At 35.1% G+C, this 15,908-nt stretch overlaps 1 protein-coding gene across 4 annotated transcripts in view; it reads right to left on the reverse strand.

Annotated features, from left to right (window-relative positions):
* Positions 1-15,701, reverse strand: part of ZNG1A (Zn regulated GTPase metalloprotein activator 1A) — a 46,877-nt gene extending 31,176 nt beyond the window's left edge. Inside the window, exons 1-6 of one of the 4 annotated variants that reach the window (XM_008512755.2) lie at positions 15,357-15,701; positions 11,614-11,700; positions 9,551-9,647; positions 8,310-8,401; positions 1,979-2,038; positions 784-821 (exon numbers count right to left, since the gene is read on the reverse strand). In XM_008512755.2, coding sequence (XP_008510977.2) covers positions 784-821; positions 1,979-2,038; positions 8,310-8,401; positions 9,551-9,647; positions 11,614-11,700; positions 15,357-15,621 — 639 coding nt within the window. In that variant the 5' untranslated portion in view covers positions 15,622-15,701. Of the gene's footprint in view, positions 1-783; positions 822-1,978; positions 2,039-4,230; positions 8,402-9,550; positions 9,648-11,613; positions 11,701-15,356 lie in introns of those variants that run through there. The other 3 variants (XM_070590670.1, XM_070590669.1, XM_070590671.1) reach the window with 3 other exon arrangements.
* Between the last annotated feature and the right edge of the window lie 207 nt (positions 15,702-15,908).

A 15,908-nucleotide genomic window follows, 5' to 3' on the forward strand; every position in this document is an offset into this window, starting at 1 on the left:
TAAGAAATTCAGGTATAATGTGAGGTAGAATACAAAATGGACATGTATTTTTAAACATGAAATTCAAACTTCTAAGAAATGATTACTCTGGGCACTATCCATATCCTAGATTGGGACCAGAGGATAATTTCACTCTCTTCTGCCTTTAGTAATATTTCACTTGGAAAACTGAGAAACACTTTTCCTTTATGCAACAACATGCTTTTAAAAATCTTACTAAGTGCATTTTATGAATTGAAGCCCATTTAAATGCATCTGAGGATCTTGGTAGTTACAAAAACATCCACAGCCTTTCAGTGTAGAGGTTCTCCTCACTAAACCTATATATAAATCCTGATTTCTTCAAAATAAGGTAAAGTAATATTTTTTAAAAACTGAATTATCTCCAGCTTGTGTCTGATAGCTGTTTAACAAGAAAAATAAGTTTTCATATGCTTTATCAAGCTCAATTTTCTCTATCACACAGAAAAATCTTAACCAACATTGGGGTTGAATCCTAGAGGAGTTACAAATACCCAAACTTTATCCTGTCGTATCCTGATTATAAAATACTACACTTCCAACTTTTATTACATCAGTAAGAGTAACAGAAAATAAATATTTAATTTAAAAACACAAAATAAATAAAAGACACAAATTTCACCTATTGTTCAAAGATACTTAAAAAAAAGTTTTTAAGAAAAATTACAAACAGATACAAATGTAGAGAAAATAACATGATCAATCCCCATATACCCAGCTCTTAACAAATAATTAGCAACTCATAGCAATTTTTCAACTTACTTTTAACCCATATTTTGAATCCACAACAGTGATGATACCTACAAAGAATAAATCTTTTAATAACCTTTATACTTGAAAAGGAACATTAAAACTAATCTATTTCAGTTCACAAATGTTACTCAATAAAATACTGTTTTCTCTCTTGCCAATGCTGCAATTTAATTCAATTCCACTAATAAGTAGATGCGTTTCAAACATGCACTGAGTGTCTAGTACTATTTTAAAGCACTAGGTAGGATATAAAATAAATATATTTTTTAAATTAAATATTCAAACAAATAAGAAAATAAGATTTCTCTAGCCTTTAAAAAGCTTACAGTCCAAAATGATGAGACAAATTTCATAACATAAAGCTGAATGTAACAAATTACACAAGACAGGTTATCTCTAGTTTATTTTCACATAATCAAAATCAAGACTTTTCTTAAGATTTAAATTATTGCTTAACTCTCACCAAATCTAACTTATACAAATGTTTTACATAACACATACCTAAGTTTCCAAAAGACCAATTAGTTGAGCAATCTCTGACTTTATATGCTAAATAACTTTTTCAAAGGATAACAGCAGAACAAAGTTGATAAATTCAACAGCTACGCGCCACATATATTAGGGCTAAATGATGAGGCCCAGCTTCAATGATTCTTAAATTTCATCACTTAGTCTACGAAAGACCTGGTTTAAAGAAAGGTGAAGGGCAGTAGTGGGGGAATGGACATGGGGCAGAAAGTTTCTAATACGTCTTAAATGAAGTCTATGAATAAAATTGCCCAAAGGTGTTAAGGTAAATAAAGTAAGGGATGGGGGACTTTCCTTAATTCTTATCTTCAAGGGAAAATGAAAGCAAAAATATGATCCCCAAACTGTATAGCTTATTTAAAATAAAAAGTTCTAACACTACACTAAGTGCATAAATCAAACAATAGGGGGTACAGGAAATCTACACAGTATTTTAAAAGGAAAACTTTAGTGGAAGCACTAAATTGGGAGTTGAGATTAAGATTTGACATCTCGTTCTAGCACTGGGGCTTTAGAATCTGTATGAACAAAGACTTACTTCATCATCAAACTAAACAAGTTTAAAAACATTAACAAGACATGGAATTAAAATTGTAACATAAATGAACAAAAATGACCTTAACCATAACAATAACATTTTACTTGAAAACAAAAGAAAATTCGCTTTTTAACTTACCATCAAGATAAATATCAACTCCTAATTCAGCATCAACCCAAAACATAGAAGCTACAGCACCTGAGAATATATGATAATATTCATCAAATAAAAATATTTCTTTAAACTGAGAAACACGATTCTATCCATAATTTTTTAACTTGCCCAAACAGAATTAGCAGGCAAACACATACACAAATTAAATACAGGTTTCCAATCTTTTTATGGAAATTACAGTGATAGAAACTTTTACTATGTATACTCCTTTCTTCCGCTCCCTTTTTCTTCAAAAAAAAAAAAAAAGACCAACTCTTATCACATACAAATCCAACACCAAGCTCTACCCACACCATAATAACTTATCAACAGATATTATCAAATAATTTGGGCAGTATGGCTATATGCACATAGGACTGATTTTTATTTTCTCTCTCCTGAATATAATAACCATACGGTTCACAAATAACAAATTATCTCTCTAAAATCCCAATTCCAAAATCACTGTCCAAAAAGTTTTTAAATTTACTCATAAGTTTTAGAGAACAAAGACCAAAAAGTAAAATTATATACTCCATGTCATTACTAATAAATCCTTACACTATTTATATAGCACTGATATAAAATTTGGGTCTGAGGAAAAATAATTTATAAATAAGAAATTAAAAGTTGTTTTTGACAGAAACTGTTCAGTACCAAACCACACACCCTGATTAGTAGGCCACAACATAAGAAAAAGAAAACTGACAACAAAGAAAGTATTTGACTTTTCAAAGCATCACAGGTCCAGTTAGTGACAGGCCTGTCTAAAAGAATGAGTATCGGGGAAAAACAAGGATAACTGAACTCATTCCAATGTCTAAAGCTGTCCACCTACCCTGACGAGATGTGGTCCGCCAAGCATCACTCTGTGTCAACAATGAAATACCTGTCAGCTGTTCACAGTGATTACTCATGCAAGATATAGCAAGGGCCACAAGATCTAATGGTTTCCTGATACCTATTGATTTTTTCCCAAAAACTTAATAGTTTTCCAATTTGACTGAAATAGGATTTGTGAGTAACAGGGGCTGAATCAATGCCTGTCCTTTTCAAGGAAATTACTTTACCCTGACAATTATTTAGCTTAGAAGTGGAGAGTGTCAGGCTCCTAAACAGGAAGCAACTGAATTGCCAATAAGAATTTTCTTCACTTACTTGGCTAACAACATGATTTTAATTAATGAGGGAGAAAAAAGTAAATCTACTGTGAGTATCATTACTCCAAACAATGTCATAAAAAAAAGTATTAATTTTTTCCATTCAGTAAAACTGCTAGCATTGTACATAAATCATTTTTTTTTAATTCATTGATTTCTATTCAGATAGACTGTAAGTCCTACAGTTAATATCGGCCTAATGTTAAGTTGAACTGTAAGAGTGTATTAGAGTTTTTATTCTAAATCTGATGTGCATCTTTGATAATACTTAGCAGGCTACTCAAGAAAGAACTATTTAAAATGTGGATGGAGGTGTTTAGCAAGAGGAGTAAAGATGACAGAATGAAATTAATCAGTGGTTCTCAACTCAGGGTGATTTTTCTCCCCAGGGAGTATTTGTCAACGTCTGGAGTTATTTTTGGTCATCTCAACTAGGGGAATGCTATGGACATGTGGCAGATAGGAGCCAGAGATACTGTTAAACAATCTACAATGCACAAGGCAACCCCCCACAGGCAAGAATTTTCCAACTCAAAATGTCATCTGTGCCAAGGTTAAGAAATCCTGAGATAGATTATAGAATCTCCCTTCTTCAAAATCTAGTAAAAACAAAAAAAAATTTTAAAGCCAAATTTTATAAGCAGCAACCAAACATACAACCTCTTCCATAAATTTTGAAGAGTGATAGTCAAAATAAGAAACACAAAGTTCTATGTGACTTACAATAGTTCTTAATTCTACTCCCATTCCCAATAAGAGGTTACAGGAAAATAGTTTACAAAATCCTAATACTCATCACGAATAGCTTTCAAAATGGCAAGAAGTAGAACTGAGGGAAGAATAAGCAACGCAAGGAAAAATCAACAAAAAAACTTCCAGGGTAAAAGTTCCTAACCAACTTCACATTTGTGGGGGAGGGTTCACTTTCTAGGGCACAGCAGCGAAATGAAGCAAGAGGTCTAGGGCTCAAGGATGCCCCCGCACGACGTATGGAATGTATATTCACGAATAGTTGGAGCAAACCCAGGAAGGGAACTGTTGGTATTTTAAGAGAGCAGAGCCTAAAAGTCATCTTACCCATCTGGCTCTCTCAGTCACCCCTTTTCCCTTTGTGTCCCCGTCTCTGCTCCCAGCAATACTCAGCTTTCAAACTGAGGCTCAGGAGAAAAACAAGCAGGTAAGATGGGTAGGGTATTAAAAAGAATTCATCAACACCACATCTAAGTACAATAGCCCCCCCTTATCCAGAGGGTAAGTTCCAAGACCCACTGTGGACGTCTGAAACTATGGATAGTAGCAAACTTTCCATATACTATGCTGTTTCCTCTACATAAATACCTACAATAAAATTTAATTTATAAATTAGACACAGTAATAAATTAATAACAATAACATAATAAAAATAGAACAATTATAACAATATACCATAGTAAAAGTTATGTGAATGTGGTCTTTCTCTCTCTCGAAATATTTTATTGTACTGTACTCACCCTTCTTGTGATGATATGAGATGATACAATGCCTACGTGATGAGATGAAGTGAGCAGAATGATGCAGGCATTGTGATGTAGTTATTTTCGGACCACGGTTGACCATGGGTAAACAAAACCACGCAAAGTGAAACTTTGGATGAGAAGGGACGACCATAGATAGAAGTTCTCTGAGCCTCCTTCCTCAAGCATGAACATGCTGAAAAAACTATGTACATGTATTACAGCTTAGATGAAACAAAAAAGAAGATAAAGGGCAGAAAGGAAAAAAACTGAAGAAATGAATAGGGCATCAAATGGCAAAGAACCCATTCTGGAAGGAAACACAATCCAAGAAGCCCAAGAAAATTCTCAATGGCCTCTTCATAATAAAGAACTTAAAAGCAACACAATCTTAATTAAAAACAAACTCTAAAGTAAGATAAAGCAGAATAATACGAAAAGGTAATTTGCAGTGCTAAAGAAATAAACTGAGGTACAACATACCATTACTTAACCAAGTAATTCATTTAAAACATCAAGGAACAGAACAGACATTGGTAGAAACACAATTACTGACAAAAAGGAAGGTTTGAGATGATGACAGTAAATGCTGAGGCAAAAGACAAATCAAAACAATTAAAAGATAATAGATACGGAAAACAAAAGAAAATTAAATATAGGGAAAATTGGTGTCAGAATGTAGAGGACCCAATAATTTGACAGAAAACCTCTCACGGTAATAAATAAGGAAAATGTACCTAAATGAAGAACTAATCTAGGAAAAAATGATTATGAATGACACTTAGGTGTATCTTGGCTATATTACCGAACCTCAAAAAAAATTTTTCAGGCATTTTGGATGAAAAAGCAAGTCACTTTCAAGGAAGTGGGAAGAAAATAGACTTCTACAGTAACATTTACCGCTCCAACATAATGAAATAACGACCACAAAGTTGTAATGAAAGTGTTTCTAAGGATACCATGTCCTGCCAAGTTGTTTTTCAAGAATAAAAACAACAGACATTCTCAAACATTAAGAGAACAACAGCACTGAAACTCAAAAAAATACAGCACTCCCAAATCCTTCCTGATGAAATAAAAAGAGAAAATATTGGACAAGGAAATCCAGCCAATCAAAAAATACTAAGAGATCACGGAGCAACATTTGCAAAGTTCTGAGGAAAAGAAATTGTGATCTGGAAAATTTTACACCTAGCCAAGTAATCCTTCCAGTATAAAAGTATTCTCAAGCAATGAAGTATGCAAGAACTCAGGGAATACAGCACCTACAGCTGGAAAAGATTACCTGACCATGACGTTCAGTCAATCAAGAGACTGATCCACTCAGGAATGGGGAAGCCACAATACTGGTAATAAGGACTAAAACTGCTTAAACATAGAACTAAATAAAAGTATGACAACGTAAATGTCAGAAACCCTGAAAACAGCACAGAACACAATCACCCAAAACTAGGAAATGGGAGAAAGAAGAAGAGTGTTAATTCCCTCATCTTTTATGCCATGGAGTCAGCAGAAATACTGAAACGTGGTTTAAGAAATAATTTGTCCAATTTCTGTTCTTTACAATCTTTTCTTTTGTTCCTTAACTCATGTCTCTTGCAGTAAAGAAGTATTTATCTGATATTCAGCAATTCCTTCACTTCTTTCAAGTTTTCTTCTTTCAGATTTAAGTAAAACTAATAATTATTAAGAATAGCATAAAGAATGTGATCCCATTTTTATAAAATTTTTTCTGTATATTTATACTGCTTTCAGAAGCACATAGAGCAGAGATTCCCAAATTTACACATGTATAAGAATCACCTGGAAGGTTTCTTACAAGAGATTACTAGGCCTCATCCTTAGAGAGTCTGATTCAGTAGATCTGGGATGGGGCCCAAGATCTGCCTCTTTCACAAGCTCCCAGGTGACAATGAGGCTGTCATTCAACACACAACAGCGAGTAGCACTGACACAAGAGAAATCCCTGGAATGAATTTATTTATTTATTTAATTTTGTGTGTGTGTGAGGAAGATTGGCCCTGAGCTAACATCTGTTGCAAATCTTCCTCTTTTTGCTTGAAGAAGACTGGCCCTGAACTAACATCTGTGGCAGTCTTCCTCTATTTTGCACGTGCACTGCTGCCACAGCATGGCTTGATGAGCGGTATGGGTCCACATCTGGGATCCGAACCCGCAAACCCAAGGCCACCAAAGCAGGGCGCACAGAACTTAACCATTACGCCACTGGGCTAGCCCCACTGGAATGAAATTTACCTACTTGAATTTCATGGTACTGAGATATAGGGTGATTTTTTTAAACTTTTTTCTTCCTATTTTCTTAAGCATTAGATTGTTGTTTATTTTATAATGAATATTCCATTTTTACCCAAACAACAAAATCACTATTCTAAAGAAAGTCAGAACCAAGAAACACTAACCGGTTTATAACTACAATTTGTACAAAAGCTTTCTCTGAGATCTTTAACTTTTGTTTCTTCTGAAAAATTGAACCGTGTTTTATTAAACTCACCTACTATCCAAAAAAGTTTCAAAAGTTTTTCTCTATCAAGTGGCTACAATGAAACTGATATTTGCTACTTCAAAAAGATGCATAAAATATATTTTCCCACCTTATCAGATTTAAACTACTTTAATATTTAACACCAATGTAATAGTCAAGTTGTATCATCAGTAAGACCTATTGGAAACGTATGAAAAATTCATGCCTACTATAAGGACCAAAAGAGCCTAACTCAAGACCGATGTGAAAACATGGGGAGAAAGTTATTATGTAATACTTCTAAGTACAATAACCATTGATTACAACCAAATCTTCAGTATATTCCAATATTTCTTTTAAAAAGTTATGACCCTTTTAATAAATTATTCCCAAACAAACAGAGTTTTATGGCCCAATACCACAGACTCAGATCAAAAAAGAAATAATGGTATAGTTCAGACTTACTAAATGTTCTGCAAACTAGGAATAAAGGTTACCTAAAAGTTACTTGGCTAAGAAGGAAACAGAAACCCATTGTTAGAAACAGGTTGACTTTGTGTAGCTCTCAACAGAGAAGTTTAGATGTTTTTCCATTCAGAGACAAAAATTTCATGGACAATCATTATTAATTCCACACCAGGAAAAAGGCCCAGTATGCTTAATTTAACACTGTAGCTTATGACAGCATTTACAAATAAAATTATTTCAAGTTTAGTAGGAGAAAAACACAATGCTAACAATGAATTTAAAGGGAATAAGTAATGCTGAGATTAGAGTCCAAAAGCTCTTAAAACTCTCTAAATGACCCTTTAAGAAAGCTGGATTAGAAAGTAATCAGAAATAAGATCTCTGTAGAGTATAACCAATCAAATATACACTTAGAAGTAGGATGTCCCCATTTTTCCTAAATTTCCATATTTTTAACAACTTTTGTTCCTACCAATAACTCTAAGTCAATCAGTAAAACTTCAAATTCTATTACCAGGTTAAAAGTACCAAGCACTCTGATCATCTTTCATCTGCCAAAGAAACATGACAACCCAGTAATTTTTGTCTTTTACACCAAAAAAATTTTTTAATCTGGAGTACAGCTTTAATACTCATTTTAGAAATTTCTTTAGTACATTTGTTTTAAAATGTTTAAGAATTACATTCTGGTTATTAATAATATCATATCTTACCAGGATCTGCTAACCCAGTGGTCTCTAATAGTATGTAATCAAATTTCCCCTTCTTCTGCATCAAATTCTCAATAGCTCTAAGGCCATTGTCCCTGGAGAATACCAAAACATAATACAGAGTTGATGGACTGAATATTTTTAAATGATCATTACAAACATTTTAAAATATATTCAGCAGCCTGAGACAAAAACATCTTTAAGAATGTGAATATTTAACTTAGTCCTAAGTTTCTAACAAAATGCCCACCCAGTATTTATCAATGAGGGGAAAAAAACAGATGCATATACACTGATAGGAATTATCAAATACATGATGAGTTAAAACTTTAATTTTATTGAAATTAAAAGCAAAGGGAATTTCAATATACCTGACTAAAGTAAGCCAGAATCTGTTATTTTTACACCTTTATGAAAGAAAAGTATCAACATCCAAAATAATGATAAAATTTATGAATTATATAGTTTAATATAACAGCTAAATAAACCCTACCATTAAATACTCTTAATTATGTTCTGAATTAGGGTACCAGGCTTTAATTTCTCTTTTTTTCTTATAATATCAAAAGTGCAAGAAATACTTAATGGATTGCATTTTGGTTATTCAAGTAAAGGTTATGATTTTAGCCTTGTTAATAATTTGACTCAAAGTCAAACACGTAACATAGTAAATGACGTAGAAGAAATTTAATAAACTACAACATACAAAACTAATAGTAGAGGTACTAATCTTCGTGATTCACTCAACAAATATTTGGGGGACTACTACGTGCAGGTCCTTTCTAAGATCTGTGGTATATTAGTGAATAAAACAGACAGTCCTTGGAAACAACTCTCACTGGTGGAACATAATATAAGGTTTTTCTCTTTTTTGATGGTCATTTATTTTTGTTTTTTGGAGGCTGAATTCTTAGAAAAAAGAACAATGACATTAAATTCAGAACAATCATTTTTTATATATGAAATGAGACTTTCATGTACCACAGAGATTAATAAATCTTGACATCAAAACCAATAAAATAATTCAATAAAAGGACGACAGCATGAGAGCAGACAGCAAAAGAAATAAGATAGCAAAAAACACTTTAAGAAAATGCATCCTAATAAAAGTCTATTTTCTATTTGAAAATACAATGAAGCAGACTATGAAAATTCAGTAAATTATGCAAGAAAATCAAAGCTGGAAATGTAATCAATAAACATTTATAGTAAACCAACAAGCACACAGTAAACACATTCCTCACTTTACTGAACAGCAGAGGCAACCGTTTCTAAGTTCCAGCCATTCTTCGTAGAGCTCTCCACCTTGGCTGACAGCTAAGGATTTCTCCACTGCACTTCCTGGAATAATTAACAAGAAGCGCTCTTTAGATTACGTTCACTAGCCCACCAAAAACGAAGATGAGGATACTCACTAACAGAGCAGACTTCAAGGCAGAAAATACATTTTATAAATTTTATTCTTTCATTCTATCCATGTAGCCTCAATAGCTAAACTATTACTCTAGATTATTTTAGCTTTTATTTCTTTGAGAGGATTTAAGCCCCTAAAAGGCAAATCCAAAATTAATGCATCATACCTACTGCGTCTTTAGGCCTCTTACTTGCCTGCTCCCATTTCCTAATAGGGCAGCTATTTTAAAGGCATTTTTTTTTGTTCATGGCCAACTTTCTAGATAGACTAGTATGTTTTATATATTGATTTTTATATGCCTTTCAACCTCTTAAGGAATGTTTTTTTGGGGGGTGAGGGAGATTGGCCTTGAGGTGACATCTGTGCCAACCTTCCTCTATTTTGTATGTGGGATGCCACCACAGGATGGCTTAATGAGCAGTGTGTAGGTCAACACCCGGGATCCAAACCTGTGAACCCCAGGGTGCCAAAGGGGAGTGCATGAACTTAACCACTATGTCACTGGGCAGGCCCTGGTTCATCTATTTTTTTCTTTTCACTCTTTCTCTAAATTGTTTTTATTTCTATTGGACTACTCAGTATTCCCAATATAAGTAAAAACTCTAGTTCATTTTGAGGAAGTTTGCTTGGCCAGGGTATCAATGTGCTCATTTAAAAATTAAATTTTAGTCATATACATATAGGTTTCCTAGCAATGCTTACTTGAGAAAGAGTAAATACGTTTGAGATTCTGACATGCTTGTTATCATATAAGAATGATTTTAATTGTCTTACTTTTCCTCCAATAAAAAAATATACCAAAGCCAAGGAAGAGCTGTAAATGTCCAATGAAGGAAATGGTCAAATAAAGGGAAAAAATTTTCATTTATATGGTTTTTTGTATATATTTCAGTTAGGCAATAATAAAGAGCTTTAAAAACAGTTGCTATAAAATTCAGGGTGTAGAGAACACAAATAAGATGTGAAGAAAAGGATTGTGAATGCTGTCAAGGACAAAATGGTGAAAATAATCCAGAAAGAATGAAGAAAATAGCAAGAAATAATAATAAATGTAATCAGTGTGCAACAGAAGATCAGTTAATAAGAAGCTAGAATAAAAGACTACAATTTAAAAATCTTAAGATTTTTATTTTGTCTAACAGGATTTTTCTCTTTAGTTCATTGAAATAAAAAATTAAGTTTAATTATTGTTCATAAAACCTAGTTCCTTTACTAATTTACAACTGAAAAAATAGTACACTTTAAGAAATATCCCAACAGAAGTTATACTTTTTGGCTAAAAGTGAGCTTTTACTAAAATTCATACTTGAGAAGAAAAACTTATAAAAGTAATCAAAGAATTGTATCTAACATTGCTGAAGAGATTTTTTTAACCACAGTTCGGTATTAAAGACAAAAAATTTAAATGGTTTGTATTTTCACAGACAATCGAAGTTACTTGAGGAGAGAGACCACATGTTTAACTTATTTTCAAAATCTTCAGTTTGAACTGCTTTTCAGATAATAAACATTCAACAAGGTTAACATATAATAACTAAAGCATTTCCAAATATTTCTCAAAAGTTGAAATTAAACAATATACTCAATATAAAATAACTTTTCTAGTTCCTAAACTTTCTTTCATATGTTTAGATTTTTACTTCTTGAGTTATTTCATGTAAACATCTAATTTAAGTCTGTTGGTATGAATTCCAAAGTTATACAAAATGTTACAGAAACTGATTTCAGTCTCTCAAATCAAAACAAAGCTTGACAGAAATTAATCCAATTTTCCAAAACTGTTCACATTATAATACCCTGCATTTTCATTTTTAAACGTGGAATATTAACTGACTAGTGGAATACACTGTCCTATAAATTCTTGCAGCGTGGCATTTATTGAACTATACTCACCTTCCCCAAATTCGTTTAAAATAACTGCTACTCTTTTACTATGTTGCTCTGTCAGAATATAGTTCAGAAGTGTTGTCTTCCCAGCACCTACAAAACATATTTGTTTTAAATAAAAAATTCAAAGACTAATTTTAAAGGCACAAAAGAGTCCCAATGGTTTTAAAAATTTTCGTGCTATTTTTCAAATATTATTTCACTATTGCATAGAAAATTCTAGAGGAAAGGATTAAAGGACCCTTTGAAAGCTATTAAAAATACTTTCTGTTAACATAAAATTTTTTTAAATACTTACAAATACTCCTACAAGTTGGATTACACAGCTTTCTGTGAACTCATATGACAAAAATAATAAGCCACCTACATAACTTATAACGTAAAAGCATCTAAATTTTCTATTAAATAAGGAATTATTGAAGTAATGGCTCCCAAGGAATAAATTACTCATGTAGTTTACAAAATATAAAATACTTAAATCTGGGGCCGGCCCTAGGGCCGAGTGGTTAAGTTCTCGCACTCCACTTCGGCAGCCCAGGGTTTCTCTGGTTCGGATCCTGGGCACAGACATGGCACTGCTCATCAGGCCATGCTGAGGTGGTGTCCATCCCACACGCCACAACTAGAGGGACCCACAACTAAAATATACAATTATGTACTGGGGGATTTGGCGAGAAAAAGCAGAAAGAAAAAAAGAAAAAAGAAGATTGGCAACAGTTGTTAGCTCACGTGCCAATCTTTAAAAAAAAATTGCAAAAAAAATACTTAAATCCCTTTACACAATGAAAATGTTTCTTAGCCAAGAAATATGGTTTACTTCCCTAAAATTTATCTATAAAGACCTTTTATTTCAACACGCATCATTAACCAAACAAAAATTCAGACTGACTATATGGGTACTTTTAGTATGCTTAATCTATAAAATTGATTTACATAAATAAGTATATGTATATATTTATTTATATGTATTTATAAATACATATATTTACATATATATGTACATATGTATATATCTGCACACAGAAAATGGAGAATGGATGTAGGCAATATTAACAATGGACAAAATATTCAATATTTAGAATGATAAATTCAGAAAGCTACACTAACTTTATCCAGTAGGTGGCATATTAAACCTAATATGTTCAGCTCAAGTAGAAGAAAAACGCTTGTCGTGTGAACCATGCACACCAAAATTTTCCTAGAGGAAAAAAAAAACCAACCCAAACTGCACAGTAGCATAGTTCAATTGTACCACTTTTTTTTTTTTAATTTATCTACCTTTCTGTTGGTGGACATTTGGGTTTTTTCCAGTGTTTTACCAAAACAAACAGTGCTGCTAAGAACTTTTAAACGTAACCTTGTATACGTCTTCTGAAGTAAACTGACAAGATTCCTAGGGTACACCTAGGAGGCATTTACTCAGTATTAGGGTATTAATATTTTCAACATTTTAGGTCATATTCCTTTAAAAGCTGTTGAAGAGATGGAAGGCTTGTGCTTAGAGTGCTTTAGGAAGCTCAAAATCACGAAAGTGTGAAGTATGAAAGGGAAAGGACAGACCTTAAGGAGGCAATGAGGAAATTCCTAAAGCCAGTCCAAGTGTGAGACAGAAACCCTGAACGCTAGCACTGTATTAGGTAGTGGCAGTGAAAATGGAAAGGAGTGGACATAAGAGACCATCCACTACAATTACGAGGTCTTAATAATTAATCATATTATGAAGCAAAAGACTTTAAGACATAATTCATTCATTCAAAAGTCTACTAGGGACCAGATTTTATGGCGGCTTTGGTGAAAAGTACACAAGACAAAGACAAACTGTCTCTACCTTTTTGAAACTTAGAAACATTAAGGGAGTGGGAGATGGAAGGGAATTCAGATGAATAAAGAAGTGATTAAGTTACAGGATGATACATTCGGTAGGAGATGTACAAGGTGTTATGGAGCACCTAAGAGGGCCATCTAGCCAGAGGAGTAATAGAAGAAAAGTACGGTGCCAGGGACTAAAACACTTGACACCTTTCAGAAGCAAACGTAGTTCAATGTAGCTGGGCCACAGTTTCACAGGCAGGAGAAGTTGTCAACAGCCAGATCATCTGGAAACTTGTAATTCAAGTTAAGGAATCTGAACTTCAACCCAAATGGAAACCACTGAAGGGTCTGACACGATCAGACTGACATTTACAAAGATCCTTAAGGCAAAAATATAGAGACTATCTTAAAGGGCAGCATGACTCAAGACTAATCAGGAAGCTTTTAGAATATTCCAGGTGACTGGTATGACAGGAGCAGGGGGATCTGAGGGGATGGCAACATAGGAAGTTTTGGACGTGTTGAGTTTGAGATGTCTGTGGATCATCAAAATAGAAACTACCTGGGTGTGAAGTTAAAAGGATGAAGGGGAGGGGAATTCAAAAGGAGATGCCAGAGAAGTGGAAATAGCAGAAGAAAAGTGTGATGGAAGTTAAGGGAACAATGTTTCAAGAAACAGAAAATGGTCAAGAAGCAGGAGCGAAACTACCCCTAGATTCAACAACAAAGCTGTTGGCGTTAGTCCTCATTCCTAAGTTTCAGACCATTATCTCCAATGCTTTACAGACCTACTAGCAAGCAAAATGGGGAAGGCCGGAGGGCCAGTGTGAACTATAGTGTCTTGGACAAGGAATTTGCTCAGGTTCTCAGTAAAGCAGCCTCTGCATGACAGTGGGGAAATACCAAAAATAAATTCCTTTATAAAATTAATCCTGAGCAAAAATCGGAATAAATTTATAGTCTACAAAGGAAAAAAAGGGAAACACCAGTGATTTCATTCTTATCTTTATGTTAATAAGCCCTCAGGTGCACCAAGTTTGTACTTGTCTCCAGCAGAATCTAGGAATGGTATTATTTCCCCAAAACTGTTTCCTTAATTTACATTTCTTAACTTTTCCCACACTTCTAATACAATCATGTATTTATTCTAGCCTTTCTATTTAATTGTAAGGTTTTAAAGTAATACCTCTCAAACTTTTCCAATAAAGTACCTCTAGCATAGGCCCATAAACTGTCCCCAGGAGACTGTACCATGTTTACAAACCTATGAATTCAGCCGTCCCTGTGCACTCCTGAACGTCCTCAGTTTGAGAACTACAGTCTTGGAGGGCAGAGATTTTATTCTCTTTCCCCTACGGTGTTTTACAAACAGATCTCAAAAAAAGTTTGAGATAGAACTTTCCACGAATAGCTGGAAGAGACTGGCTCGAGGAGAAGGGCATCTAGTGAGGAGGGCATCTAGTGCCCCTTGTGTGTCGGTCATTTTACAGAGGACACCCTTTAATGCTAATAGACTTATAAGGCAGGTGTGTCCTGCCCCATTTTACAGATGAGAAAACAAACTCAGCAGGTGACCGGTATTATTTCCATTTTCAAGTGAGGGAGATGAGCTTCAGAAAGATAACGAGTTAGAGGTCACAAGGATAATTAGGGGGCGGGTCCAGGATTTAAACTGCAGAGCCAGAAGCGGTTTCAAGACGCGAGGCTAACTTTCAATCTCACTTGATAAATGTGACTCTAACGCAGAGGAGTCTAGGCATCATTAACCTCTGAGATGAGAGGTAACCCTTACGTGGAGCAAGTGACCCAGCCCCTGCCTCAGGGACATTTGCTCTCGGCCACAAAGCGCCGATGCCCAAGGAGAAGAGGCACTGTCAGCCCCCAAAATCCCAGGATACCAGTGTTTACGGCATTTTCTGACCGGGATGGTTAGTTACCTAAATACCCGGTGATAATTGTGACTGGGATCTTAGCGCCGAGGCCAGATTTTTCCTCCTCCTCTCTTGGCTTCGTCTCAATGGGGACCAACTCAGGACAGTCCTCCTCCGTCTGCTCCTCTTCCTCTTCCGCGGCTCCGACCGCCTGTAACATCGCGGCCAACAGCACTACACGCCTCTCCCTCAGCTCAGGAGCTGGGACCCAGGCACCGAAACGCAACTGCGCACGCCGGGCACGCCACGCCAGGCGCGTCCTTGACGTCATCACGCCGCGACGCACGGCTCCTTCCGATCCCCACCGGATTACCTGGGCTCCACTTGAGGACCGCCTCGCCTTTTAGCCACTCCCCCAGAGGAGAGGGACACGCCCCCAGGGATGCTGGACACGCCCCCAAGGCGTGTTCCCTGAACCTGAGCGAAGCGGGGCGGAGTTGTTGGGGCTCGCTGGCCAGCCCCGCCTTTACGCTGTCGCTGTGTGCTCCCGCAGCCCCGATAGCTGCTGGCTGATGTTGGGGCTGAGGCCAGGCTGGTTAGAACCGGAGTGGGTAGCCT

This window comes from Equus przewalskii, chromosome 22 (genome assembly GCF_037783145.1).
Source record: "Equus przewalskii isolate Varuska chromosome 22, EquPr2, whole genome shotgun sequence".
NCBI lineage: Eukaryota > Metazoa > Chordata > Mammalia > Perissodactyla > Equidae > Equus > Equus przewalskii.